Source organism: Microtus pennsylvanicus, chromosome 14 (genome assembly GCF_037038515.1).
Source record: "Microtus pennsylvanicus isolate mMicPen1 chromosome 14, mMicPen1.hap1, whole genome shotgun sequence".
NCBI classification, from domain to species: Eukaryota; Metazoa; Chordata; class Mammalia; order Rodentia; family Cricetidae; genus Microtus; species Microtus pennsylvanicus.
In genome coordinates, this window is record NC_134592.1 from 9,834,040 (window position 1) to 9,861,892 (window position 27,853).

General features: G+C 45.1%; 1 protein-coding gene across 1 annotated transcript; it reads right to left on the bottom strand.

Annotated features, from left to right (window-relative positions):
• Positions 1-1,208: 1,208 nt before the first annotated feature.
• Positions 1,209-25,959, bottom strand: Yy1 (YY1 transcription factor). Its single transcript, XM_075948319.1, has 5 exons — positions 25,085-25,959; positions 13,755-13,917; positions 8,552-8,612; positions 6,733-6,891; positions 1,209-6,056 (listed from the first exon to the last, which is right to left on the bottom strand). Exons 1-5 carry the CDS (start codon positions 25,746-25,748, stop codon positions 5,874-5,876), a joined length of 1,230 nt encoding a protein of 409 aa, XP_075804434.1. The 5' UTR covers positions 25,749-25,959; the 3' UTR covers positions 1,209-5,873.
• Between the last annotated feature and the right edge of the window lie 1,894 nt (positions 25,960-27,853).

Sequence of the window (27,853 nt, forward strand, 5' to 3'; positions counted from 1 at the left end):
GGGGGTTACAAGCATGTATCACTACTCGCAGCTAACACTGCACTTTTCATAGCATGACATTTACTGTTTGTCTCCTTCTACTAGGTAAGGTACAAGTGCCAATGACGTAGGGCCATGATTTCCTTAAACAGGATATGCACGTGTAAACATTAGACAGACACAAACCTGGCAATCCCAGCAAGGCAAGCCAGGGTACAGTGATTCCTCTGGAGGTTGAGGCATAGGCCTGGGTTGAGGCTGAATTGAGTGCTACATGGGAATAGGCCATTTTCCTGTAGGAAATGGGGAGCTACTACAGATCTGGTGCTGAGTCCCTGGTTGCTGACAGTGCAGTCTAGCAAGGCCAGCAAGGCTCAAGTGGGGGCAGCTGGCACAGCTTTCTCATCTGTCCACAGCAGCTTATTGTTCTGGCTTAGAAAGGCCCAGTTGGGACAGAAAGCCTCATGTACTGTATTTGTAAAGGGTAGCCAGGGCTTCTCTAAAAGGAGGTTGGAAGAGATAGGCCAACGGACCACAAAGCGAAAAGCTAAAAGGCCGGTTTTTCACTCTTAGTACAATATGAACGTTCCCAGTTCCTCCAGTGGTTGGTTTGGAGATGAAAAGGTATATTCACCTGTCAGTCATTCACTCAGAGAAGCAGGCCGGTAAGTCTGTCTTTGGGAATATCTGCAGAGAACAGCCCACTTACCAGCCAAAGATGTAGGAATGGATTGTTCACCCCAGCTGCTCAGTCTTTTGTGGCCTCAGCAATTTTGGGGCTCGGGCCTTGCCACCTCAGCAACATTATGCCTGCAGCCCCATTTCGGTATGGGGATGGGAGGGGATGGGCAGGGAGCCTTGCTTGCAAGCACTGTAAGGCGCCAGGGCCACAGGCAGGCAGAAAAGCACATTCCCAGCCAAGTCCTGGACAGAACCATCTCTTGGTTCCTGAGCTTCTGAGGTTAACACTGGGGATCATAAGCCCAGCTGCTCAATAAACACTTGGCTGTGCTTTTTGGCGAGTAGGTGGGGCTCTTACTACAATCTCTGGCCTGGGAGTGGAACATTTCTTGCACTTGTGACACTGTTCCTGGGTGATAAAGGAAGTCACTGCATCTTCCCTGGGAATTTAGGACCCCTCACATCAGGTGGGGGGTTAGGGTACTCACCTCCTGGCTTAAGGTGTAATGACAGCAAAGTGAGGAACAAACAAGAACCACAGGCATTAAAAAGCTTAACATTAGCGTTTATTGTTATTGTATAGAGCCATGTTACACATGCTTGGTGCTTCAAACTGAGTTATGTTTTCCTGGATGCGAAGCCATCTGATGCTTGATGCAGATGCTTTAAATACTATAATATTTCTGTGTCTATGATCTATGAGCTAAGGAAAAACCAAGGACAATTTCAGAACAGCAAAGAACACTTAAAAGATGTACATGACACACAATGCAAAGTCCTTGAGCCAGGGCCTACACAAGTTCCCAGAAAATGAAAACACAACTTTTCCTGTCATTTGTAGACACCAGGGTCTAACAGCTGCTGGCATTATAAGAGGCGAATCTGGTACTGATGCCTTTTCCCTCCATTATGCTATATATGTAGACACCATGTGGCCCCAGGCAGGAAGACAAGACAACCTGGCACAGCCGTCCATTCCCAATGTCATTTCTTAGGGTGTCTGAGTGGCCTTAAGTAGTATCATCAAACCTGCCACTCTATGGAATGCCAAGCAATGTGCTGCCAATTAATACACCCTTTTCCTCAATGAACTCCAGAATGCCGGCTGGGCACACCTTGTACCAGTTTTGGAAGGTGCACCCTGCCTGATAACCTGCTGCCAACATTCAGCTCCAATGCTTCATTACTGTTTTTATAAGAGACATTTGTTCACAACTGCCACCCACCTTTCCTATAAAGTCTAAATAATGTCCCAGCTGGAGGATGATCTTCCTGGCACCATACTGACCAATTAAGCAAAAAGAAAATGCCAGGAAGCCTCTTAGCCACACACCTATCCTCTCCCGCCTGGTGCCACTCATCCGAAGGACTAGTATTTAAGCCATCTGAGGCAAGCAAGGCACCTGAGCACACCCTGAGAACAGCAACAAGTGGTGGGAAAAGGTCAGTACTTTGGAGACCTAACCAGTCTGGTCAATGCTGCTGGGAAGTGAGTGATTTGAAGCATGAAGTACCTTTTGTTCTGATCAGTCAAAGAGCAGGATATGGGGTGTTCGCCCAGAGTTGCACGCAAGCACACATGCCTCAAAGTTCTGACTTAATAGCCTGAGCTGAAAACTTAGGTGGAGTGCATCTGCCAGGACCTGCTAGGCCTGGACTCTGGAAGAGGTGCTGAAGTCACACTAACACCAAGGGGTTGCAAAGCCAGATAGGGGCCTCTTAGGCCAGAGCCAAACAATCTGGACTAGAAAAGGAGCTGGCTTTAGCAGCCAGTAGGACTGCTAGGACAAAGACTTTTAGTAGTAATGGCATTTACTGGCAACTGTGTGCTCACCCCTGGTTCTGACTCCTAAAGTTCCTGCTCTTTTTGTAGGCTAGATGTTGAGAGAATAAAACATGAACAATGCAGACCGACAAAATCATGCCAATTCTGGAGCACAGAGGGAAGGTAGAAGCAGTCAGGTCTCTCTGCCTGTGGTGGGGAGTGGGTAAAATTAGGGACAAGACTTCCTGGGTCATAGACATACACTCCAGTGTGAGTGATCTGAGGTTGTACCACAGGTGAGTCCTGCACAGTGGGAAGGTGGGTGGTGCAAAGTCAGGCCAGCACCATTATCACCCCTGGAGCACCACACACCTCACTAACAGTAGGTTCTCATCTGTAAAGACACAAGCTACAGGTCTACCTAGAAACATGGGCAAGCATTGCACACACCATCCCCTCAAAGGGTCTTATATCCCCAAACTTAGCAAAACAAGTGGCATTCAGAAGAACCTGTGCATGGAAACCAAATAGGGGGAAAAAGTCTTGGGTTTTCCTCAGCTCCTCCGGCCTGGAGTCTGGGCAAAGCACACACATCGCATAGGACCACCACGGTGCGAGCTCAGCATCTCTGTGGGAGATAAATGTCACCCTAGAGTGACAGCTCTGTATACAGATAATATGCCCCCAACCCCACTACCAAAGAGGGGCAAATAACAAATTCAAAAATAGAAAACAACATCTTATTAGGTGTAAACTTATCCTCTGGAGTTTTTACATTACATTTGCTAAAAACATGCATTTATTTCTGCTCAGATGTAAGAAAATATGTCTATCAGTATTACTTACAAATCAGATTAATTCTCTAGACAATGGACTCACTGTTAGAACACCATTTCTTCAAATTTTAGTAAATTACATCTATAACAAAATAATAAATTCTAACAAGCAAAATGGGTTTAAGCCAAAGCCAATGAGAAGCAGCTTTCCCCTAGCCACTTCCACTCATGTTAGTTCCCTATGCTGTTGTCCTAAGCCCAAACTGTAGTCAGCAAGGACCTGCATACCAAGCTGTCTTTGAACCCCAAATGAACTCCTAACAGAATTTAACTGCACACTGAGAAGACAACGCTAACACAGGAAGGGTGAAGACGATGACTGTTCCACTCAGACAAAAAGGGACAGAAGAGATGGACGAGGGCATCTCCCAAGGTATCAAGGCACAGAAGATGAGGCCTCACTCCACACAAAGGCCTGACTCTCAGGGGTGGCTGGAAGGCCTTGCCACAGCACAGGTCTGCTCTGCTGTGAAGCCTTGGGCAAGGGTCTTAAGGAAGTGCCAGGGCCAGGCTCAAGGGTGGCACAACATTGGGTGAGGGAGGGCAATGTGGCTCTGGACTCCTACTGCAGGGCAATTGGGAAAGCTCAACCTGATGGGAGGGAGCGAAGACCTGGGTGCTCACAAAAGCACTGGCGAAGCTCTGCCCAGGCCCGGCAGAGATTCACACGGGGCACTTGGCTTGGAAGGGGCCCCTCCTTAGGCTTACCTCTCTCCTGACTGCCAGGCACAGCAAAGCCTGCCATCCAAGCACAGCTGGGTCTGCTGATGAGCTCAGTCCCGTCAACTACTCATTGGATAACAGATTCTGGACGAATAAAAACAAGTGTCCCAAGTTACGATTTTCATTTATAGTTCAGAAGGCACTTCAAAATTCCACAGAGCCACAGGGTCACTGTTTCTAGGTCACCAATCCTCCTGGTGAGGCCATAAGAAATCGAGCTAAGTGTTCGACCGGTTGGTCTCCCGGCCTCTTTGTGACTAAATCTGGTATTGGTTTTTGTATTTACCTTATAGTTAAGCATTCAGCACAGAAAGACAGACAGTTAGGTTTGCATTTTGAATAAATGAGATTTTGATGTATCACGGCAGTTTATAAAATATTTAACAAGTCTGGTATTCGACTAAGTAAAATTCAAAAATTATATTCATACATCGAAGAGGTCACAACATGACAAGTCAAGTACTCACTGAGTACAACTTTCTACAACAATAATCTAATCGCCTTGCCGCTCTGCCCTTAGTGTGTTTACAAGCATCAAACTGCTACTGGCACTCAATTGCTACATCTGCTAGCATCTAATAAGGACTGCACTGGATTTCCTACTGGACAAGCCAAGGAGCCACTGCCCTTGAAGGCAGCCTGAGTGATGAGGAGGCCCATGCTCCCTGGTGCACTCATTGCCAGTTGGTGCCTCCCATTCAGAAAGCAACAGGCCCCATGCAAATATATCACTCCCACACGCACCAGGATATCAAGGGCAATCTTGTCGGACATGGGCCATCTGGTGTACTCTGAGGTAGTTCCTTAGCTTGGGGTGCCTACTGCCTACTCTTCCGGAATTCAGGGCATGTAGGAAATATTAAGTGTCTATGCACGGATCTCATCACAGTCACTGTCACTGAGTGCAAAATAAAGGAAACTCGAGTTGCTTTATTTAGCTTCCAATTTCTGGGAGGCTCAAGAATTATAAGTATTCTGGACAACAGAAGAAAATAAGGCTGTGCTTACAGATCTCTTTCTGCCATAATCTTTCTTTAGGATCGCTATTTTATTGTTGCCCTTTCTGTTACACGGGATGTACACATCAGGTGTTAAAAGGTACAATACATTCTACAACTGAGCACCACTTTCTGTAACTGAACAGGCAAAGAAATTACACTGAACATCAGCATCTGGCAGTATTTTTTGGAGAAAAAAAAAGTGACTAAAATGGGTTTAAATTGATTAACACTATTAAATCACATCTAATATTTGATACTACATGATTCAATACAGCTATACGATACAATTATACAAAATGTGTTAACATCAAAGAATACAACCAAAATTAAGATAGCAAACAAAACCTATATAACTTTTTTTGTACAGGAAAATACTTTTGAAGTATGCATGTAACTGCCCATTCTTTTAAAGAAAATCTACCGCAAGCAAAGTTATCAACCTCCAGAAAAATCACACAGCATTACTAAGCATATCCCCAAAAAGTGTACAATATGCACACTTGGAAAATACAAAATTAAAAAAATTGTAAGCAACAGGTGAGCTTCATATTTATAAGAATGTGAAAAGAAGTCCCATTTTTAGCACTGTTGTATAAAGAATTGTCTTTTGATGCGAAGTTCATGAACTGTCCTCCTGTTGGGACCACACTTTACAAAAACACCTTGTTTTTGAAACGAGATTACAGAGCAAGATAGAGCATCTTAGCAATGTCATCTTATTAAAGTATTTTTTTAAATTTTACTACTTTATCAAAACATGTCCCTTAGGTGTGTAGGATTCATTTTTAAAATTCTTCCTAGAAATAATATACAAAGGAGAGGCATATTTATTCCCAATCACACTCCCGAAGATGCTTCCCATGTTTGAGAAGGTCTTCTCTCTTCTTTTCACTGGTTGTTTTTGGCTTTAGCGTGTGTTAAGATGTGAGATTTCAGGTTAGTTGACTGAGCAAACTTCTTATTACAACCGTCGAAGGGGCACACATAGGGCCTGTCTCCGGTATGGATTCGCACGTGCGTGCGCAAATTGAAGTCCAGTGAAAAGCGCTTCCCACAGCCTTCGAATGTGCACTGTCAAGGAAAAATCAGACATCAACCCACTTGGCAACTGGGATCAGACCCTAGGGGTCAATAGTACATTGCTTGGATGGAACCACCTATTATTTTACTGAGCTGGTCTCCTTCGTCCCCTGGAGAACCTTCTGGGAATATTCTAGAACTGACAGACAGGGAGGGATCTCTGACACTACAAGCCCATGGCTAGCTCTTGTTGTGCTAAGTGCCAGTTTAAAGTTCTAGTATGTCCGAAGACACCCCAGAAAGTAGAATACAAATGATTAAGACATTTAATGATGCCAACTGTCACAAAGAATTGTGTTACAGACCCATTCACTTCTATAAGCAGCACTGAGTGTCACCTGAGGCACACGTAGCCACAGCACCTCATAAGCACTCCATCAGTAATTCAACATACTATTCACTTCCAAAACATGGGACCTTTGAATCTCTGTGAACACACTAGAAATTCAGTATGGGGTTACTCTCACATAATCCTGTTTTTCTCAACAGACAGCACCACCCAGTATCCAACACTCTCAGTCACACACACAGTCACCAGGAACTCAGGCAGACCTTCAAGTAGCCATACCAGGAATGGGAATAAGAGTCCACCAACCCCCACCTGCATAACATCACCACCCTGCCCAGTACCCTAACCTGCAGTTTGGGGAACAGGAACTGGCTCTACCTGAAAGGGCTTCTCTCCAGTATGAACCAGCTGGTGTCGTTTTAGCTTTGAGCTCTCAACGAACGCTTTGCCACATTCTGCACAGACGTGGACTCTGGGACCGTGGGTGTGCAGATGCTTTCTCATAGCAGAGTTATCCCTGAACATCTTTGTGCAGCCCTTAAAACAGAGAAAGAAGCTTAGTGGTTCACACTGCAAACTGTGAGAAAGGACTCAACCACTCAACAGCTTTTACTGATGTTTTTACAGCAAACAACCTCCCCAGCCCCCCTTTAACTTTACTTAGCATTACAGAACATTAAGCTATTTGAGGCTATTTAAGACAAAAATAAATAAATAAATAAAAAGTAAAAGAAAAAAAATCAGACAGCTGAGAAAAAGGCCTTATTATTTATGGCAAACCCGTGCTTTACAGATGAGGAAACTGAGGCTTAGAGATGTATTGAAGTAGACTTGCCCAAGGTCACACTATTAGCAGAAGCCAGCCAAGCTGGGAGTAGAACCCAGCACCCTGGCTTCCAGCTATACCACAGCCGCATCACCCAACTACAGTCCCCAGATGAAGTAACAGAAGCACTGAGAAATAAACGGAGTTAAAATGACGGTAGTCCACCACTACCTTTGGTGGGCCCCGTATTCTGTGCTGCAACAATGGGCTGTCATTCTCCATCGCCTACTGTTCCCTCTTCTCTCTTTGCCTCTTTCCCCTTCTTGACAGAGAAAGAAGCAAGAGGGTCTCCAAGGAATGGCAACTACAGAAGAAATTTATTTGGTGAGACACTGGGAAAAGGAAGAGGCAGGCAAAGCGATACCAGTGCGGGGGAGGCAGATGGATGTGTGGTGCCCGAGAGCAGCATGTCCTCAACAATTTCTTCTGCAGTTGTTGCCCATGATGGAGTGAGTGGGGAAATGGTGAGACAGCATGACAGAAGGACAGCACAGGTCACCACTAGACAGCTTCACAGGCAAAAGGGAGGGGAAAGCCAGTTTTCCACCTTGACCTCTAGCTTCAGCTCCCATTTATACAGAGAAGCAAAGAGATCCCGGCACTTATGGCATAACAGTTTTCAAATGCGTCTTAATTTTGACAGATAAAAGCCACCATGCACCCTAAACCTCCATACTACAAGCATTTACAAGGAGTACAGAGACTTTTAAGTACATGGTCTTCAGTAGTCATCTATCAAAACATACTTATTCTTCTTTAACTGCTGATTTGGCAAATTCTTTATTCCATTAATGGTTTCTTCCCCTTAGTTTCTAAGCATTTATATCTTTTTCCCCATTTAAACGCAATCAAATTTGAAAACTGACCACCAACCCCAAACACCTCAAACTGCTTTTTAGTCCCCCTCCCTTTACTTTAAAGACCAGAGCTGCGTTTGAAAACGGTTATGCACCTTCCTAGTAGCACAATTAACAAAGTAAAAAGAAAACTGAAAGAAATTACCAAGTTTTTATTTGGTCTATTCTAGCAACATTCAACATAATCTTCAAGTTTCAGTCATGAGCGTAGAGTCTTGTGAAGATTTATGGGTGAGAACAACCCACTGTCTTAAGACAGACTTGTTAATGATCCAAAACAAACAGACCTAACACAGCACAGTCAATATACAGAATAAGAGCACTGGCCCTACAGCAGCCCCACTTAAGTGTCCTTTACTAAACAAAACAAAATTAACTGTCTTGTGTTTATAAACCAAAAATTCTAATTCCTCGCTCTGTTTTAGTTACAAAAGTGAAAATCAAAGTACATATTCCTTACAAACTGTCTGAAGCCTAAGCAGCAACTAACCAACACTCCCCTCGCATTACTTACTTTATGAGGGCAAGCTATTGTTCTTGGAGCATCATCTTCTTTAATTTTCCTTGGCTTCATTCTTATTGAAAAAAAAAGAGAAAGAGAAAGAGAGAGAGAGAGACAGATTTGTAGGAGTGGGTCACACTAGACAAGCATAAATCAAATAGTCCCGAGACTGCTCCTTGTAGCACCAACACGAAGCTCATGGTACTCCCCTTCCACAAAGGGAAAGGACCAAACTGCCTAATCTGCTGAGCCAGAAGAGCAAAAGGTGCTCTTCCGACATCCTAGTTAAGTGCTGGTACTCCAAAAGGCTGCATCGCTGCCTCTTGAGAAGGTGGTGCGGCTTAGAATGGTACCATCAGCACCATTATCGTGTGACTCCAACATCTGCTCTTCCCACCTAACCCCGTTAGCAAAAATAAATAAATAAAAACCCCACACAGATCGACAACCCTGACAACTCCAGACTTATCACTTAGTCAGGGTGGGGTCATGGCAAGTTACCCTAAATCATCAGCTGCTTTTTTGGGGAAGGGGTAGGGTTTCAAGATGGGGTTTTTCTTTGTAATAGTCCTGGCTGTCCTGGACCTCACTCTAGACCAGGCTGGCTTTGAATTTATAGAGATCCACCTGCCTCTGCTTTCTGCACGCTGGGATTAAAGGCATGTGCACCACCAGTGCCTGGTGAGGAACTGCCACTTACACTGCTTCTAAAGTATTCATTTTGGTAGTAATAGGAGATGACAGTTTTTACAGAATTTTAATTTTACTTTGTTTTTGAGACAGGGTTTTGTCACCACAGCTATCTTATTTTTACATTGCTGGCTGTGGTTTGGGAGCTCTCCATGGGAAAAGAACTTTGGTAGTAAGACAGCTAGCTGGGAGAACCCCAGGTGAGGCTACTATCTACACAGCTTGCCAACAAAGAACCTGCCCATCTGCTACTTCCTCAAGCAGCCTTGGTTTTCATGAAAACTTTCTCTCCAAACATTCCCTACAAGTCTATGTATGATCAAGGGACAAAAAATGAATTCATAGAAAACTATAAAAGATTTAAAATTTAAAAACAGAGCTTTTTATCCCTAGCTCTACCACATCATACTTTTCCATGAAAGTTGATATCTAAACATTAACTAAGCCAATGGTCTCTTAACACTAAAAACAGTGTACCAACCAAAGTGACTTGGAACAGTAACAGAAGCTCAGGTTACTCTTTCTACTCAAACCTGGGGAGAGGGTAACTGGCCCTCCCTACACTGTTAAACCCTGCAACCTGGCCAAACCTTCCATGCCTAGAAAAAGAGGAAGCTTTTACAGTGCCTAATGATCAATCTCAGAATATTCTTCCCAATTCCAACCCTGCAGATAAACTTTAAGTAGATTACCAGTATGCCAGTTAACAAGCCATTACTTAAGTGCCTGCTCCTAACTAGTCTTTGCTGGTCTCAAATGCCTGTCTTCACTTAAGTGCTAGGATTACATTGTGTAATCTTCACCAATCGCTGTTGCTTTAAATGCCAGTAAATCTTTAAGTTTGGGGTTCAGTTCAGAGTAGGGTAGCCCGGTGCTATTGCGCCACCTAGAGGTTAGATCAGCCTGCCTCTGCCTCCTGACTTTCTTTCCGTTCTTAATGAGGTGTTTAGAAACGGGCTCTCGGATACATCCCAGACTGGTCTTGAACCTGCTGTGTAACACAGGACTGGCCTTGAACTTGTGACCTTCCTATTTCCACGTGTTAAGTGCTGGTCACAGATGTGTCACCATTCCCAGTGGCGTTATTTTTTTCCCTTTAAAATATCATTTTCAAAAATGCGTGCTAACATTTGGTATTAATTTTAGAATGAGAATTTACAATGCATTTGGACGAACCCAAGACTCAGAATCAATGAAGGACTTAACCATCCATAGCAACAGAGAGGGTCTTTCCTCAGAGAAGCTCTGCTGTGCAAGTGAAGAATGACGGCCACTCCCACCCCAACCCAGCACCTCGATGTGTTTTCTATCACTGACTGGGATACTTTACAGAACCAGACATGATGAGGACGACGACAGAATGGATGTGACTTGGAGTTGGCTTCTACTAGCTTCATGACCTTGAACAAATCACTCAACTTCTCGGCCTCAATTTCTTACTCTGTAAGCAGGCACAATGCTCCCTACATCAGAGCTGCAAGGCATCAAAGACAACACACTAGACACCTGGGTAGTGAGAGTCACTACTATCACTGGTCATGTGGCTAGAAATAAGTTCATTCTTTTGTTCCTTTGGCTTTGGAGACAGGGTCTCAATCATATAGTCCAGACTGGTCTTAAGTCAGTCAACCTTTCGCCTCAGCCTCCTGCATGGTCGATCTATAAACACCCGCTGCCGTACCCAGCAAAAATGATTTCACTCTTTAAAATTACCATGTCACTTTTGCTCAACAATCCATAAGGTTCTGATATTCTGAACTATCTTTCAATCAAAAGACCAAGAGACAGAAACAAAACAGCACAAACAGAAAGGCACCATTAGGAGTTTTCTACTCTAATGAACTAGGGGGCATCATGGCTGGTGGACTGGACAGTACACCATCCTGTCACACATGGAAGGAGCACCACAGCTCACCCCTACAGCAATTTCCCAGACACAATTTTAACAGAGCACTGTTTAAACCAAAGTCCCAACTAAGTTGATGCACAACAAACTAGCCTAAAGCCAGCAGGCAGGACTTAAGCTGCTAAAACAGCCTCTGCTGCCATGCAGCTATATTCTGCAAGCACCAGGATCTCATTAGGAAGCACAGCGTGGCCTTGAATTTGCAATCCTCCTGCCTCTACTTTTCAAGTGCTGGAATTAAAGGAGTGCACACACCACATCTACCTTAGACTACAGGATTTCAGTGTCAGCACATCTAAGAAAATATACAAAAAGAACTGCCTACTTAATTAAGAAACAACTTTCTTCACCAGGCCCCGGCTTAAATAGGCAACTCAGTGAAGTATAAAGACACCCCCCACATGGCACCACCTCAAAATCAAGACTTAACTTTTTTTTGGCAGGGGAGAGGGAGGGCAGGGATTCACTATGTGCAGACTTTGTAGACCAGACTGGCTTTGAAATCAGAGAGATCCGCCTGCCTCTGCCCCCAAGTGCTGGGATTAAAGATGTGTGCCACCACCGCCCAGCACCTCGCCCCCTTTAAAAGACAGCATTTCATGTTGTATCCCAGGACTAGCTTCAAATTTACTATGCAGCTTCTCCTTAGCACTGGATAACAGATACACAGCAGTCAACTTACAGACTTACATGGTAAGTCTAGAGTTTCCGTCATGCAAGGCCAAGCATTTCTTTTAAAAACTGAGCGAGAAACCCTGTCTCGAAAAACCAAAAAAAAAAAAATAAAAAAATAAAAAAAAATAAAAAAAAAAATAAAAACTGAGCGATCCCACCCCTCAGCTTTAAAGACCGGACTCGAATAAATTCACTGTAACTTTTTAAACTTCCATCTGTCTGTCTATTGTCTAGGTGGAGTGCAGCAGGTCTGAGACATTCTTTGATCAGCTCCACGTCCAGAACAGTATACCCACACTGCCACAGGATGGAAAAGAGAGAAACAGGAACTTGCAGCCATAAGCTAAGAGCAATGTAGCTCCCCCATCATAGCACAGAGGGCCAGAAGAAGACCAGAAGAACAAGTTTCGTCGTAACTGGCAGAGATCATATGATGTGGCCACCAACAGTGAAACTTGGTATTCTATTGTCAGAGTCCCAAGCTAAAGGCTTCCAGAAGACCCTATTCCATGATGACAATACAGTCTTACAATGCGGAGACCTGAAAATAACAGGGCATGTAGGTTCAGATATTTCTCTCTACCACCACTGTCGAATAAGTCCATGTAGGTTAACATGATTTTTAAGGGATGTAATCTAAAATGGAACTGAGTCCAATCCTTAGTCCACCTTGGTGCCAAACTTTTTTTATACTAGCAAGGTAACACCCAATTCTAATACAGAACCAAAGTCCTAAGAGCTGACTGTAAAAGAAAGACTGTTGAGGGTTCGGCTGTAGTTCAGCAGCATTGCCAAGCACGCACAAGGGCTAAATAAAGACTTTTAACAGAGAGTGTTCCTCTTAAAACACCAAGTACTGTCTTCTCATCACCTACCGTGGCCATGGCATTCATGACATCATTCTCTGTAAGTGATCTTCTCCCTAAGCTTTAGGCCCTTTATCTTTGGTGCTTTGAGATATTGTGGGGGGAAGGGATCAAAGCAATACCAAGAGTCACCTGTGCCTCTAAGTTGTACTGCTCACAACCTATAGCTTCTCTCTCTTCAAATTCTTTCCTCAATCCTCTTTCCTGATGCTGAAGCAGTGCTGCAATGTGTAGTGGAGATGGGATTCCTCCCTCCCCTGGTCTTCTACAAGGCTATTCATTGGCAGTCACGCTGCTGCACACATCCATTTCAAATGATTCTCTTCTACTCTCACTGCTTCCTTTTACTCTCTAAACATAAGGATTTCCCCAAACTTCCCTTTTTAGAACTTCCATAATGTCTCTAACCCCACTCCATTTTTATGTCCTCACTCAATTCTAAGCATCAAGAAAGATCTGGTTAACTTCTTTAGGAGCACAATATTAAACTCAGGCATAACATCTGTCCTCATAAAAACTGCCTACAACACTAAAAACTAACTATATAAATACCAGAGACTTCTGCAGGAACCCATCCAATTTCAGGCAAACAAACAAATATCAGTGAGTACAGATCTTGACTGCTCAGCCGGGGCAGCTATAAGCTCCAACTTAAATTAAGATAACACCAGGAGTTATATTCATCGTATCTATGAACTGGTGAAATCTCTGCTGTGATCAAAGCATCCAGGATAAATCTGGACACACTGTAACACGCTTGAACTAACAAAGAAGCACAGAAGTGATGTGCACACCCACCTCAAAACAAATCATGTGCAACTTCCTTAACTTCACAGCAACACCAGTTGTGGAACCAAAGAATATTTGCCTCATCTCATAGTCTGCAAAGCTCTAGAATGCTGCCCTTCACACATTAACAGCATTAGCTATTATCAAAATCAAGAGTGGCTGTTTTGTTTTCAGAAGTGTCCCTCTAGAAAGAATACAAACCATCACTGTCACTTGGAAACAAAGAATACAGCTGGCAAGATTCACACACTTCCTATAACAGAAAAAAAGTGAAGTTCTTGTAACTTACCTAGCAAATTCTGCCAGTTGCTTAGGGTCTGAGAGGTCAATGCCAGGTATCCCTCCAGGAGGGAGTTTCTTGCCTGTCATATATTCAGAATAATCAGGAGGTGAGTTCTCGCCAATGATCTGCTCTTCAACCACCGTTTCATGGTCAATATCTTTTTTTTCATCTGAAACACATGAGATTGATCATCTTAACTAGAAAAATACACTGAATATAAAAATAGCTTTCAATGGAATCTTAAAATAACTATAGCTACTGCCTCAATTTCTCAACCACTCATTCTGTGTTCTCCAAATTTTGAACTCCTGATTCTTCTCCTGGGTTACCCAAGCCTCCAATGTCAAGTCCCACAGACCTTCTTTACACTGGAGTTCTGAGTTAGCCTACCAGGAATAGTGAGCTCTCCATTAGTGTACTGTTACACTCTCTCTAGGTTTACCTTTCTTGTCTAACTGGCTTCTCCCATGTTTCAGTTTTGCCTTTTTACCTATTTCACAAACTAGTACAGGAAAGAAAAAAAGAACACTCTTAGAGTCCAGTAATCATTACAAGTTCCCCAGCAAGGAGACACAAAAATTAATCACCTCTCTAACCTTCCACAATTATTTTTATAAAAACATGTTTTATTTTGTTTAAAGAACATCCTATTTGCTAGGCGGTGGTGGCGCATGCCTTTAATCCCAGCACTAGGGAGACAGGAGGGCAGATCTCTAATTCAAGGTCTACAGAGTGAGTTCTAGGACAAAAACCCTGTCTTGGGAAAAAAAAAAAAAAAGCCAGGCAGGCATTGGTGGTGCACACCTTTAATCTAGCACTCAGGTCATCGGGCTTTGTGCAGTTTACCCGGAAGATCAATGGGTCTCACTGCCCCTCCTTTTTCTTTCTTTTTAAAAGAAAAGGACAAAATATAAATGAAACATTTTTATTTGTCGGGTATAAACTCAAGCCTAACCCTGAGACCTGTGTGCTGAACCGTTTAGCCCAAGTGTCTTCTTAGGAACTAGAATGAACAGATTAATTCATCTATGTATTGATAAAGATAAACATCTACAGATGGATGAAGGGTCAATTAAAACAGTCTAGGCAGTGTGACTCATTAGCAGTTACAGAGCTGAGACTCCTCAGTCAGATATTTTCACTTCATTTCTAGTTTTCTGTCCTCAGCAAGGTCAGTCTCTCACCGAGATCCACAACCACACCACACCTAACAGTACAGAAACAGGACGGCAGGCAGGGAAGCTAGTGTTCTACTTTCCCCAGGTCCCAGTCTTACTACTAATCATCCCAAGCTGGCCTTGAAGTTGCAGTGATCACCCCCCTGCTGGGTCAGTTTAGACACATTTCTGATACAAAGATTAAAACAAAGGGTTCTATGGATGTAGATCAGTTGGTAAAGTGCTCGCCTAGCATGAAGTCCTAAGCAATCAATGTCCAGTACCACATAACTTGTGCCTAAGGGCACAGGCTTATAAACCAGAATTGGGGGGTTCAAGGTCATCCTCCAAATTCAAAGAAAGTTTTAGGCCAGCCTGGGAATATATGATGAGTGTCAAATCCACAGCACAGAGAACTCCCAACCTAAACCAACCCCTGTATAGTTCCACATATATGAGCCAGGGCCTTGATGCCTGTCCCTGGCAAAGTTGCCAAAGACAATAGTCTACCCTCAGGGAATACACAGGAAGTTAAATGATGAAACACTCTTATGGAGCCACATCTCCAACTCAGAAAACACTTTTTTAAAGGATCAGCTCTTACTACACTCAAAAGTACAAAAACCCAAAAAAGAGGGGTCGGGGAGACAATCAAGTGTTCCACAAGCCTGAGTTCACTCTCCAGCACTTGTAAAAAAAAAAACAAAACAAAAACAAAAAAACCCAGCAAAGTAGCATGTAGAATCCGAGCTCTGGGGAGGCAGAAAACATGCAGATCTCTACATGCAGATCCCTAGGGCTCACTAAACACCAGTGTAGCCTACTACTCTGAGGACCCAAGCCCCAGTCCAAGGCTGTCAAAATCAAGGTAGGACTAGGTGGAATGATACATGCCTTTAATCCTAGCATGGAAGAGGTAAACTGAATGAGGTCAGTCTAATCTACATAGTGAGACCCTGTCTCAAAATGAAAACATGAGATGACCCAGTGGGGTTAAGAATGTGTACTGCTTTTGCAGAGGGCCTGGACTTGAGTTCCCATTCCCTATAGCTCACAAATTACCTGTTAACTCCAGATCCTGGAGATCAGATGCCCTGACTCAGCTGACACACGCACACACCTACACATAAATCAAAAAGTACCCCTACTTTATAAACAAAGTTGTTTGTTTATACAATCCTTTCCACTTCTTTACAGGCCATAGATGGCTGCTTTCCTGATGCAAAAACATGGGGATCTGATTGGCTTCAATAAATAAAAAACACAAACCCACAAAACCCAGTGTTACTACCTGCCCCTTCATAAACTTGACATACAGATGACATTTTTACTTAGAGAAAAGGGGATTAAGATATTTCTTTTCTGAGTAGGAAAATCACTAATTTTTGAGAAATGTGATTTGGTACCAAATGAATACATTTCTAGGAGGTCCTTAAAACATGGTAAAGATTTCTTTTGAAAGTCTAAACGATAGCTTGGTAACAAACCAGATCACTTTTCTTGGAAGATGGTGGTGTCACTTGCTCAGAAAGCCAAGTGTGGAAGAGATGATGAATAACAACAAAATCTAGCTTCTCTTTGCTTTGCCATGCCTATGCAGGCTATTAGAAAGCAAGTACAGGGAATACAAAGGAATCTAGTTGAAGAATGGTGTCATTTATTGGTATACAGACTTCATTTACAGCCATACACACATTGAACACACCCACTGAAAATAGAAGGGTCCCAGAGCCACCCTCTAATTCTCCTTGCAGAGGAGATCAAACACTTAAGAAGAGGGTGAGACACAACAAGTGGAAGCGTATGGCAGGGCTGCACCATCAATTTAGTCATCACCATATGCCCACACTTCTGCAGTGTCAGCAAACTTGGGCCCTCTGCAAAAGCAGTAAGTACTCTTAGCCACTGAACTACCATCTCTCCAGCCCCATTTTGGTTTTGATGTTAGTTAGCATCTTATGTGGTCCAGGCTGGCCTGTTCTCATGTTCCTCAGCCCCATCTCCTTAGGGTGAGTGTCAGTGTTGGTTACGGGTATGCACACAGCACATACAACCTTCTGCACTGGCTATTATTATTTTCTTTTAATCTTATAATACTGAAAATTATTCTGTACAGGAGAATGTGAGCTGATTCACTTTGAATGTCAAATACACTATTGATTTCTCCGAAATACAAAAGGTGATACTGTACACAAGTGTCAAGGCAAACTATGTTCAGGAAGCAAATTATCTAATGCTAGTCTAAGATTACTACTGCACCAGACTCAGGGAACATGTCCAATCTTTGGCCACTGTCATGTACAAATGTGTTAGGTCATGTTCATAGATATACTCTATGGCCCATGGACTTCAGGTTGGACACACCTGTAAGAGATTCATTGCTAGAGTTGCCTTTGAAGGGAAGGTTAGCATGGAACCTGATTTGACAAGGTAAACCAAGGCCTATTTGGAAAAGGCTGAGAACATAAGAAAGTGACTGAAAGGAGTGCAGCGACAAGAATGCCCTGTTGAAAACCAAGCTAAAACTGTCCTGTATTTCCACCAAAACATTATGGCCAAATGCAGATGACCCAGAACTACCAGAGCAGAGCTAAGCAGCCCAGGATGCAGTCTTGAAGAAACCAAGTCTAGCCAGCAATGTCTGTTAAGTGAGCAGAGACTGAGCTACTCATCTACATTCAACGTTCTCTTTCTGCACATAGTATGACCTGAAAGTCAGGAAGGTATACAGACTAGTCAGTCCGTCCTGGTCCATTTCCTGGTAGTTCAGTTCCCTTAGCAATGATCACTTCCAGTTTGATTATAAGTAAAGTAGTTGAAAACAACCTCTAGTCACTAAGACCTAATCAAGGAAGTTATAAGAAAGAGCTGGGAACACTCTAGGTCTAGCACTCAAAATAAGTCTCCTCTACCCAATGTGTATAAACCAAACAGGTTTTCTCACAGCTTGCCTTTGGTGCCTGATAAAAGGCATTTAATAAACACACCTTTCTTGCCTGCCTTCAACACCTAGAATGAAATCTCTTTCCTCCAAGGCTTTTGGTTCTTACATCTCCAGCCACCACTCATAGCTTTGTTTTTGTTTCCTCACTAAGTAACAAGAATACAACCTACTTTACAAGATTGGTGGCATGTTAAAATGCCAACTTTTTATCTGAAATGTAATGGAGCTGACTATACAAACATTTTTTTGTTGTTGTTTTTTAGACAGGGTCTATCTTTGAACAACATGGAATCAAGATTTGATAAGATAAACCAGGGCCTACTAGGAAAAGTCTGAGAATATAAAACACTGACAAAAAAGGAGTGCCGTGGCAAGTGCCCTGTTGCAAAGGCCAAGCAAGGCCGACCTTGAACTCACTAAGATCCACCTGCCTCTACCTTCCAAGCACTGGGATTAAAGGCGTGTGCTACTACGCCCATCTTTAATCCCAGCACTTGGGAGGCAGAGGCAGGTGGATTTCTGTGTGCAACCTGGTCTACAAAGCAAGTTCAGAATAGCCAGAACTGTTACACAGAGAAACCCTGTCTCGAAAAACAACAACAACAACAAAAAAAAGAAGAACATGGCATGGTGGCTCACACCTTTGTTTCCAGCGCTCCGGAGGCCGAGACAGGAGGATCTCTGCATTTGAGGCTACCCAGTCTGCAGAGTGAGTTCCAGAACAGCTAGGGCCATATGGAGAAACCTCATCTTGAAAAAAACAAACAAACAAACAAACAAAAAAAAAAAAACAAACAGGAAATTCCAACTAGGTAATATTTCAAGTTTTATACTTTTTAGACACCTCTGGCAGATCCAAAAATCACTGTGAAACAAGACACCAGGTTGATGGAAAAAATACTTTTCTTTTTATCATTTTGTGTACCATCTTCTCTACTCATATTTCCTTTCTTTTTTGGAAACAAAATTGGGGTTCGTTAAGTTAGATTTAAATATGAAATTTAAGGAGGAAAGCAAGAAAAGGATAACATGAAAGCACTTGAGTGTGAGTTTCTCAAAAGAGCCAATTTTTCTTCCTTCTTAAAAACACAGGTTACTGGGGGAGGGAGGGGGGAGGAAGATGACTCAGTGTTAAAGGCATTTATTTCCCAAGTCCAGTGATCTGAGTTGTATCCTTGGAACCCAACTGACAGAAAGAGAACCAACTTCTGAACATTGTCTTCTGAACTCCATATGCACTGTGGCATGTATACATTTACATGTAATCCTCCTCCTGCAATGAGCCTATAAGTGCTCTAGTTACACCCAAAGGCCTACCTTTTTAATTTTTTTTATCTTGGTATCAAGTAAGGAGAGTATAAATTTCCTTTTTCATCTTGATTGCCAGAAAAGAAGCTTGTTAAAGAGCTGACTCCAATGATTCTGCTTCTATTTTCCTAGCTTACACATTTACTTACTCATGTACTTTCTGTCTGGATTGAGCCCCCATGCCTCCCATCTCTGGCCATTCTGGTTTCACTTTCATCAAAGAGCCATCGTCTCAGCACTGACACCATCCAAATCCACACAATCGTGCTCACTACTCATAAACGGTTAGCACAAGAATTATCTTTAACCACTCTAGAAACCACTGTGTAATGCCAGGCAGTGGTCCTTAATCCCAGCACAAGGGAAGCAGAGGCAGGTGGATCTCTTGAATTTGAGACCAGAAGGTCTACAGAGTGAGTTCCAGGACAGTCGAGGCTACAGAGAAACCCTGTCTCAAAACAAAAACAAAAAACAGAAAGAAAGTTGAAGTAGCAGGATGGTCATCTTACTTTTGAGGGCAGGAGTGTGGCTCAGTAGAGAGAGCTCTTGCCTATTGTGTGGGACTTGGGTTCTTCCCCAGCAATGAAACAGAAGACACTAAGTATATATGGCTTCCTAGTAAACACTTGGTCATTTGTAAAGAAGTACAACTTCTTTGCATTAAAGATTAAAAATAGAGACCAGGTAGGGTGTGACTAAGTGGTAACTGTGTACATTTAACATGCACGAAGCCTTTCATTTAATCCTTGGTAAAGGAACAAAATAATCTTAAAAAATTAAGCTCTGTGTGTGTTAGTGCACATTTATAATTCCAGGACTCAGGAAACTAAATCAGAAGGATTGCCACGAACTTTAAGGCAGGTTGGGCTACACTGAAGGATCGTGTTTCAAGAAAAAACAAACAAACAAAAAGACAAGGTCAAAAGCCTTGGTCAGTGCTCCCTAGAGGGCAAGTATGATGTGGTTACTAGTAAGGTTCCCTGAAACCACTGGGCTGTTAATGAAAATTAATCATAGGACTGAGCTATAGCTCAGTGGGAAAGTGCTTGCCTAGTGTGTGCAAGGCTCTGCCTAGAACCCTACACCACAAAAAGCCACAATGGGCCTCACTAACAAGTTACTTCAAATGAGGAAATGGCCCACCTCACGTTCAGAGACCACACATAAATACACAACAATAAACCAGTCAAGTAACACCTAGGATCTCCCTACCATTTCTTACAATTCCAACTTCAAAACAAGCAGAAATGCCTTGGGTGTAACCACCCTTAGGTCCAGTGTAGGTCTGTGTCCTCTTTTTAAAACGTGTTTTAAATGTTTTGCATGCATGTATGTTATGAGCACCAAAATGGAGCTACAGACAGTTACCACATGGTGCTGGTAATTAAACCTGGTCCTTCTGAAAAGTGACCGGGGCTCTTATCCACTGACCATCTACAACCCCAGCCTGTTTTTAATATCTATTCTTTCAAAAGCTTAAAACGCTCTGGCACTAGATAGGATAGGAGCTGGGACTGTTCTTGAAAGGGACCTTTCTGCTCCTGTTGGCAGAAGAGAACAGTTATCAGGGGCAGCTGAAGAAAAGGTTAATAACCTGCAATGAAGAGTCAAAGTTCACAGGGTTTTTTTAGCAGGCTGGGATTCCCCCAGTCACTAGATCAGAACTGGGTCTTAGACTGAGATTGCCTTATGTAGGGCATATAGTTGACAGGATTGCTTTGGAGAGTTTTGGGGACTTTGTTCTGTGGAAATTCATGATTATGGTCTCTTTATAACATGGTAACATTACCACAGAGGAATGGCAAATGGCCATTACTGAGAAGCCCTGAGTTTTTCTGAATGTATAGAACAACAAAAAAGTATAACACACATCTGGTTTTATTTCAACTTGTTATTTATTGGTTGTATTCCAGGGTCACATACTTTCACTCAATTGAGCACAAAGCCCTTCCATAGTTGGTTTAACAGAAGACAGTTAAAGTCATGTAGATTTCTCTTGAAGTCGGATGCTTTTGCTAAGTGATTTCCTTTATTATTAGTTATATAAAAATAAGTCATTCCTGTATGAATCTGACTATTTCCAAAAACAAACAACAAAACCAGCTCTGTCAATAATAAAGGAAAAAACAACTAAATGCCAATCTGAAAACTACAAATATTTCAAAACAGACAAAGTATTAAAAATGTTTCGGAAGCTTTAATTTGATGCACAAATACATGCTAATCTAGACACAAAAAGGCAAATATTGTCTGATTCTAGCAGTATAAAGTATCTGGGATAGGCAAACTCAGAGACAGAAAGACTAGTGGGAAGAGGGGTAGAGGGGAGTGACTGCTCACAGGTCTGTGATGATGATTATCACCCCAATTTTGGCCAAAATGTTGGACCCTCGCCTTAAAACAAAACAAGTGGCAGATCGTGGTGGCACATATCTTTAATTTCTCTGAGTCTGAGGTTAGCCTGGTTTACATAGTGAGTTCCAGATAACCAGGGCTATATCAAGTCTCAAAACAAACAAACAAACAAACAATAAAAAGCATCAAAAAGTGACAATCATTTGTTATGTAACAATTTCTTAGAGACTGAAACATTCCATCCTCCAAAAAGCTCCTTAAAACAGGATGACAAACTCAAAAAGATTCAGGAAGTCCCTGAAACTAAGCAGAATTCCTAGTCCCCTACTGGCCAGAGCAAACAATAAAAGCTGAGTCCCCTCAGACAAAAATGAAGTTGAGCTGCAAAAGACTCTCACAGCAGATCATCTGCCTGCAAGGGGTTTGGACCAAGGCACTTGGAAAGGACACTCCCTAAGCTGTTGAGCTACCTGCAGGCTGTGTAGTGTGGTTCAGGTTCCAGTCTGTGAACTATCACCCATGCTGGGGTGGGCTTTAGTGATACAACTGTCTTTTGAGTCATTTCTGCTCCTATAAATACTCCAATAACACTGGTTCCCCAAGTTAGACTTTCCGGTGATATGCACACTGATCTGTGTGGGTTCCCTATCTAGGGTGAGCAGCCCCGTGTGTTGCATCTTCCCAGGAAAAGTTTTGTCACTCAACATCACTGAGGTACTACTGGGAGATAGACAAAGTATTGAACTGTGAGAGGTGAAGGAAAGGGGCAGTCCTCTACGCCCTCTACCAGTAAGAGTTACAGTGCTTTGCTACTGTTTCATTCAAAACATGACCTCCACAAACAATGCTGTCACTCTAAAGTTCGAAGAGGTAACAACAGAGACCTACAAAACCCAAATATCTGGCTTCCACAAATTCCTACTAACATGTATTTAAACCAAACCAAAACCTCCAAGAGGCACAAAAAAATTCCTAGTGTATTAAGACTATCCCTAATCTTTTTTTTTTTTTTTTTGATTTTCGAGACAGAGTTTCTCCGTGGCTTTTGGTTAAAGACGTGCGCCAACACCGCCCGGCAACTATCCCCATTCTTGCTTGGCGTGGTGGATCCAGCCTTCAATCTCAGCACTTGGGAGGCAGAGGCAGGAGGATCTGAGTTCAAGGCCAGTCTGGTCTAAAGCGCTAGTTCCAAGACAGTCAGGGAAAAACACAGAGAAACCTTGTCTCAAAAAATAGTAAGACTAACCACATGTATAACTATTTTTACAAGGGCTACAGGTAATGAAGCTTGGTGCTTATGTAAATCTGTGGCTTCCTAGTTTAGCTCATCTAAAGCATTAATTCAATAAACTATACAATGTGGAGTGGCAACTCATGCCTAGAATCAAATGAGAACCATTCCTACTACAGCAACATCACATACATGACAGACTTAATTTAGCTAATCTCCTTGCACTTCTTCGCTTATTGCATGGCCTTAATTCAGTTCTGAAAATTAAATTATTTTCAGAATCTGAACTTGGGACATGCATAGTTGACCACACATCACTTAGCTCCTTTTTGGTAATCACTGCAAGCCACAAAGGCATGGAAGAAGGACCATTTACCACCAAGACATTCAGAGGAAATAGGCCATCCTTTGCTATTGTCATCAAATATTTATAACCACTGTTTTTGCAAACTACTCAGTAACACACCAGACAATTAAGGTTTTAAAGAAACAGACATTAAAATACCCCCGAGCTATTCTATGTGCCCTTGTACAGCCAGTAACACAAGGGAAGTAATGACTAAATGCTGACTTAATTGTAAATTAACCCACATTAGCCAGGTCCCTCACTTTCTCCCCAAACTGGCTGTCTCAATACACACTGCTTCATAAATCAATATCACACACACTATCAAGTTTTTCCCCCCTGTCTGGAAAAGCAAGTTATCACTTTGGTAAGATCAAATGCCAAACAAGTAAAAGCTGTTTTATAACCTAAGTTTTGTATGGTTAACGTACTTGGCACCCCAAATTTGGTAAATTCATCTAAAGCCCTAAACCTGCCTTTTTTGTTGTTATTCCTTTTCTACTAAAAGGGGGAAAAGTTTCTAAAGTTTAAACACATCAGTATACAAACTATTTGTTACCCACCAAAACGTGTGGTAGGCAGCGTTTGATTAACTATTAGGTAGTGGCTAATTTCCTTTTATGTAAATATACAGCTCCTGATAAAAACTCAAACTGCTCAGCAGTTTCTACCCAGAGATTCATTCAGTGCAGAACAGCGTCCTGAACCCTTCCTACTATATTTCCGTAGAGCTCTCTCTCCCTCCTCCTCTCTGAACCACAGACCCATCAAGTTTCCTGTCATCTTGACACTACTAGACCAGCTTTTCCGTTAGGAACCTTCATGTATTTCACGAATTACTCTGAATTTTAACAGTTTAATAAATAAATCACATCATATTGAGACTCTGCCCAAATATGAGAACTTAGTAAAACGTAAAGGCTTTCAAACTCAAATTTTATCATCACAAGGGCTACGTGAACTAGCTAGGGTGTGATTATTCTGTCTAGGTAGTACCCCAACAATGAATGTTGACGTAGTATTGGATAAAACGAATAGTCAACAGCTCTTCCGGAGCTCTAAACAGAAAGGATTTCTCTTTCAATATATAGGCTATTTGGGGCCCTACAGGGTCTTCCTGACTTTCGCTAAAAGCTGTTTAACATAGTAGAACAAATTAACCACTTTTTATAATTCTTTTCATGAGGAAAACAAAGACCGCTGTTTATAAAGTAAAAAGGCTACAGATGTGGGAAACTCCGACTTTTATTAGTTGATGGCAAATATCCACAGCTGTGCAAACCAGCCCAGCCTATCCGCACAGGGCCCAACACTTAAACAAAACCCACAACGCGTCAAGACTCAAGAGACCAGTGAATGCTCGGCCCTTCCTTCCCGAACTCCCGTTCCGGGTCGAGCAGGCGAGGGAGCACGCTGGCAGCGCGGGTGACAGGCTCCAACCGCCACCGAACCCGCACACGCGAGCCCTACGTGCCACCCAAGTCCCGCCCCGCAGCGGCGACCGCCCCGGCCAGCGTGACCGCGGGGCAGCAGCGGCGGGCTCTGCGCAGCCCGCTCGGCGAAGGGCTTCGAGGAGACGCTTCGCGTCCACGGGAGCGGGGCGGGGCCGCGCCACCCCCAAGGGGACGGCGGGGGAACGGCGCGCGTCCGGCCCGCGCCGCGGCCCTGTCAACGCCCGGCGGGTGGCCCGGCGCGGGGCGGCGCCCTCAACCGGCCCGCCGCACGTCCGTTGGCACGGGCGTGGAGGAGCGCCGGCCCCTCCCTCTGCGCCCGCCGCCACAGCCCGCTTCCGCTAGCTCAAACTACGCCATTGCGGCCTAGCCGGGCGCCGCCCCTCCCCCGCGCCGCCATCTTCGCGGCCCGCCGCCCCCGCCATCTTTTGGGGCCGCCATACTTGCCCGGGCGGAGAAGATGGCGGCGCCCATCACACACATAAAACATGGCTTCCCTTCAAAACAAAAACATCCCGAGCAGCGGCCCGCCGCTGGCACTCACCTGAGGACCACATGGTGACGGAGAACTCGCCCTCCAGGGTTTTGATCTGCACCTGCTTCTGCTCCCACTTCTTATTGCCCGGGTCGGCGCCGCCGCCGCCCGCCGCGCCGGCCCCACTGCCCAGGTAACTCTTCTTGCCACTCTTCTTGCCGCCGCCCTTCTTGACGCGGCCGCCGCCCGACGAGGACCCGCCGCTCTTGCCGGCCGCCGCCACGGTGACCAGCGTCTGCTCGATGTAGTCGTCGTCGCCGCCGGCCGGCGCGGGCACCGGGATGAGGATCTGGTCCTCGAACCCGTCCTCGGCGCGCAGCCCGTCCGAGTCGTCGCCACCCACCACCTCCTCGCGCGTCTGCACCAGGATCACCTCCTGGTGGTGGTGCACCTGGCTCGGGTCGTCGGTGACCAGCGGCTGCAGCGCGATCATCGGCGGGTGGTGGTGGTGGTGGTGGTGGTGGTGGCCGGCGTGCCCGTGGCCGCCCCCGCCGCCGTGGTCGCCGCCGCCGCCGTCCTCGTCGTCTTCATCGTCCTCCTCCTCCTCGCCCACCACCGTGGTCTCGATGGTCTCCACCGGGATGGTCTCCACCTCGATCTCGTGCAGTTCCACGATCTCGGCCGGCATCTCCGAGCCGTCCGTGGCAATGTAGAGGGTGTCGCCCGAGGCCATGGCTGAGGGCTCCGCCGCCACGGCCGCGGCGGCCTCGGCTCCTGGGCTGCGGGAGGGCGGGCGAGGAGGCGGCCGGCCGTGGGGAAGGAAGGCAGAGGGAGGAAGGCGGCGAGCGGGCGGGGGGGGAGGGGGCGGGCGGCGGGGGAAGGGGCGGGCGCGGCGGCCGCGGGGCTTCCCCGCCTCCCTAGCTCGGTGCGCCCCGCGCTCGCTCGGCCGCTGCAGGTCCTGCTCCCCGCCTGGCTTGCCTCGCCTCGGCTGCCCGCCCTGGCCGCGCCTCCTCCCGCCCTCCGGGCCGGCGTTACGCTGCCCCCTTCCTCTTGCGCCTCCGCCTCCTTCCACACAAATACCAACTCCTCAACCCGAGCCCAGATCTCGCCGCCGCCGCCACACTCTGCTCAGGCTCGGCCTCGCGAGACTTCCGCGAGGACCGCGGCCCGCCCCGCCTCGATCCCACTCGCTGTTCCTGGCCCTGGCTCCTCCCTCCCCACCAATCGCGCTGGCCCACTGGTCCTCTAGGCCCCGCCTACTCACCCGGGCTCCTCCCGATTGGGGGCCGCTGGGGTAGGGGGCGTGGTGGCCTTCACGCGCGCTGGCTGGCCCCCGGCGCGTGACGTCAGCTCCGCGCCGCCGTCGCCTTACGGCGCTCCGCGTCGCGCGGACCCCGCCTTCCGCGGTGCAACAGTGGCAAAACTGCCGCTTGGGGCCGGGGCCACCTTCGGGAGTGGGGCGTCGACGCTGCGCCTTCCGCCTCAGGAGCCGGCGAACGGTCCGCGTGACCCCGGCGCACGGTAACTAGAGCTGGGTTGAAGGGGGGGCGCGCGCCTTGGGCTGCTGTGTTGCCGGCGGAGCGTGCGAACAGCGGCCGCGTCGCCGCAATAAAGTCTGCTCTGACGAGAAACGCCTGTGCTTGTGTTTTTTGTTGTTGTTTTGCGTTTGTCCTTGACTCCTGGGCTTGATTGGTGGCTCGGGAGTGAAGGACCGAGGGCAAATCCCGCCGCGGGTGCCGGCCCGGAACTCTGCGGCTCTCGTGCCGGTGCGCGCTGGGGCGACCGCGGCAGGCGGAAGCGGCGCGCGCAGCCTAGGGTTCACCGTTGGAAGTGTGTCCGTTATTCTTTTATGACCCGCGGAAACCGGAGAGCGAGCCGTTGGGTGCCTGTTGGAACTGAGGGTCTCGGCTGCTCCAGCAGTGGACTCCACTATTGTAGCGTTCTAAAATTCTCCTGATACCTACCTTGGGATATCTTGACACAGGCTTCGCCTATTCATCGCTCTCATAAATATTCTTTTTGCCCACAAGTCTTTGCATTTGCCTCCTTGAAAATTGTGCCGCTTTCTTTTGTGCGATCCCCTTTATAGCTTTGACGGCTTGTATTTCCCTGGTGCAGATCAAGTTGAATTGCTTAAGATACATTGTACCTAAGTGTTTAGGCGCATCCTTTCAGGCAACACAGGATGGCTTGCTTTTTCAAGAGAATCAACGAAAATTTGGGGAAGTGTGTAGTTTACACTTGTTTCTACGTTTAACGACCTACTTCATCTTTTGGACATTCTGGTTTACTCTTACCTACTGGAGTGTAGAGACCAGAGAGTACATTACATACATTTTTGATCAAACTTGTTTAAACAGTTACACATCTTATACTTTTGTTTGTTATTTTGTTTTTTTTCGAGACAGGGTTTTTCTGTGTAGCTCTGGTTCTCCTAGAGCTCACTCTGTAGGCCAACGGGAACTCACAGAGAATCGCCTGCTTCTGCCTCCCAATTACTGGGCTTAAAGGTGTTTGCCACCATCGCCAACATGTTATAATTTTGAACATAAAGTCGAAACAAGATTTACTTGTGCATTCTTATAATCAGGGGGAACGGACATTGGACAGAAGCTTAAGGCCAGTCTTTGCTACAGGTATACCTGAAGTTCTTTTCTGAACTGAATAGCTCCCAGTATGTCTAGAAATCTTGCAGTTTTCTGCCTGATTCCCAAGTTTGAAGTTACACATTTGTGCCACCATGTCCTACCTCAGAGTTCTTTATCTTGGCATGAAGACAAATGGTTATTGACATGCATTTAAAAAGGTATCTCTTATACCAGCAATTGCATGCTGATT

Excerpts from the sequence above, each read along its gene's own strand:
- Yy1 (XM_075948319.1), bottom strand. The coding sequence starts at position 25,748 with ATGGCCTCGGGCGACACCCTCTACATTGCCACGGACGGCTCGGAGATG. Across the intron at positions 13,918-25,084 it reads CGTCACCATGTGGTCCTCAG|ATGAAAAAAAAGATATTGAC; the intron begins GTGAGTGCCAGC and ends CATGTGTTTCAG. Across the intron at positions 6,892-8,551 it reads CAATAGCTTGCCCTCATAAA|GGCTGCACAAAGATGTTCAG; the intron begins GTAAGTAATGCG and ends CTCTGTTTTAAG.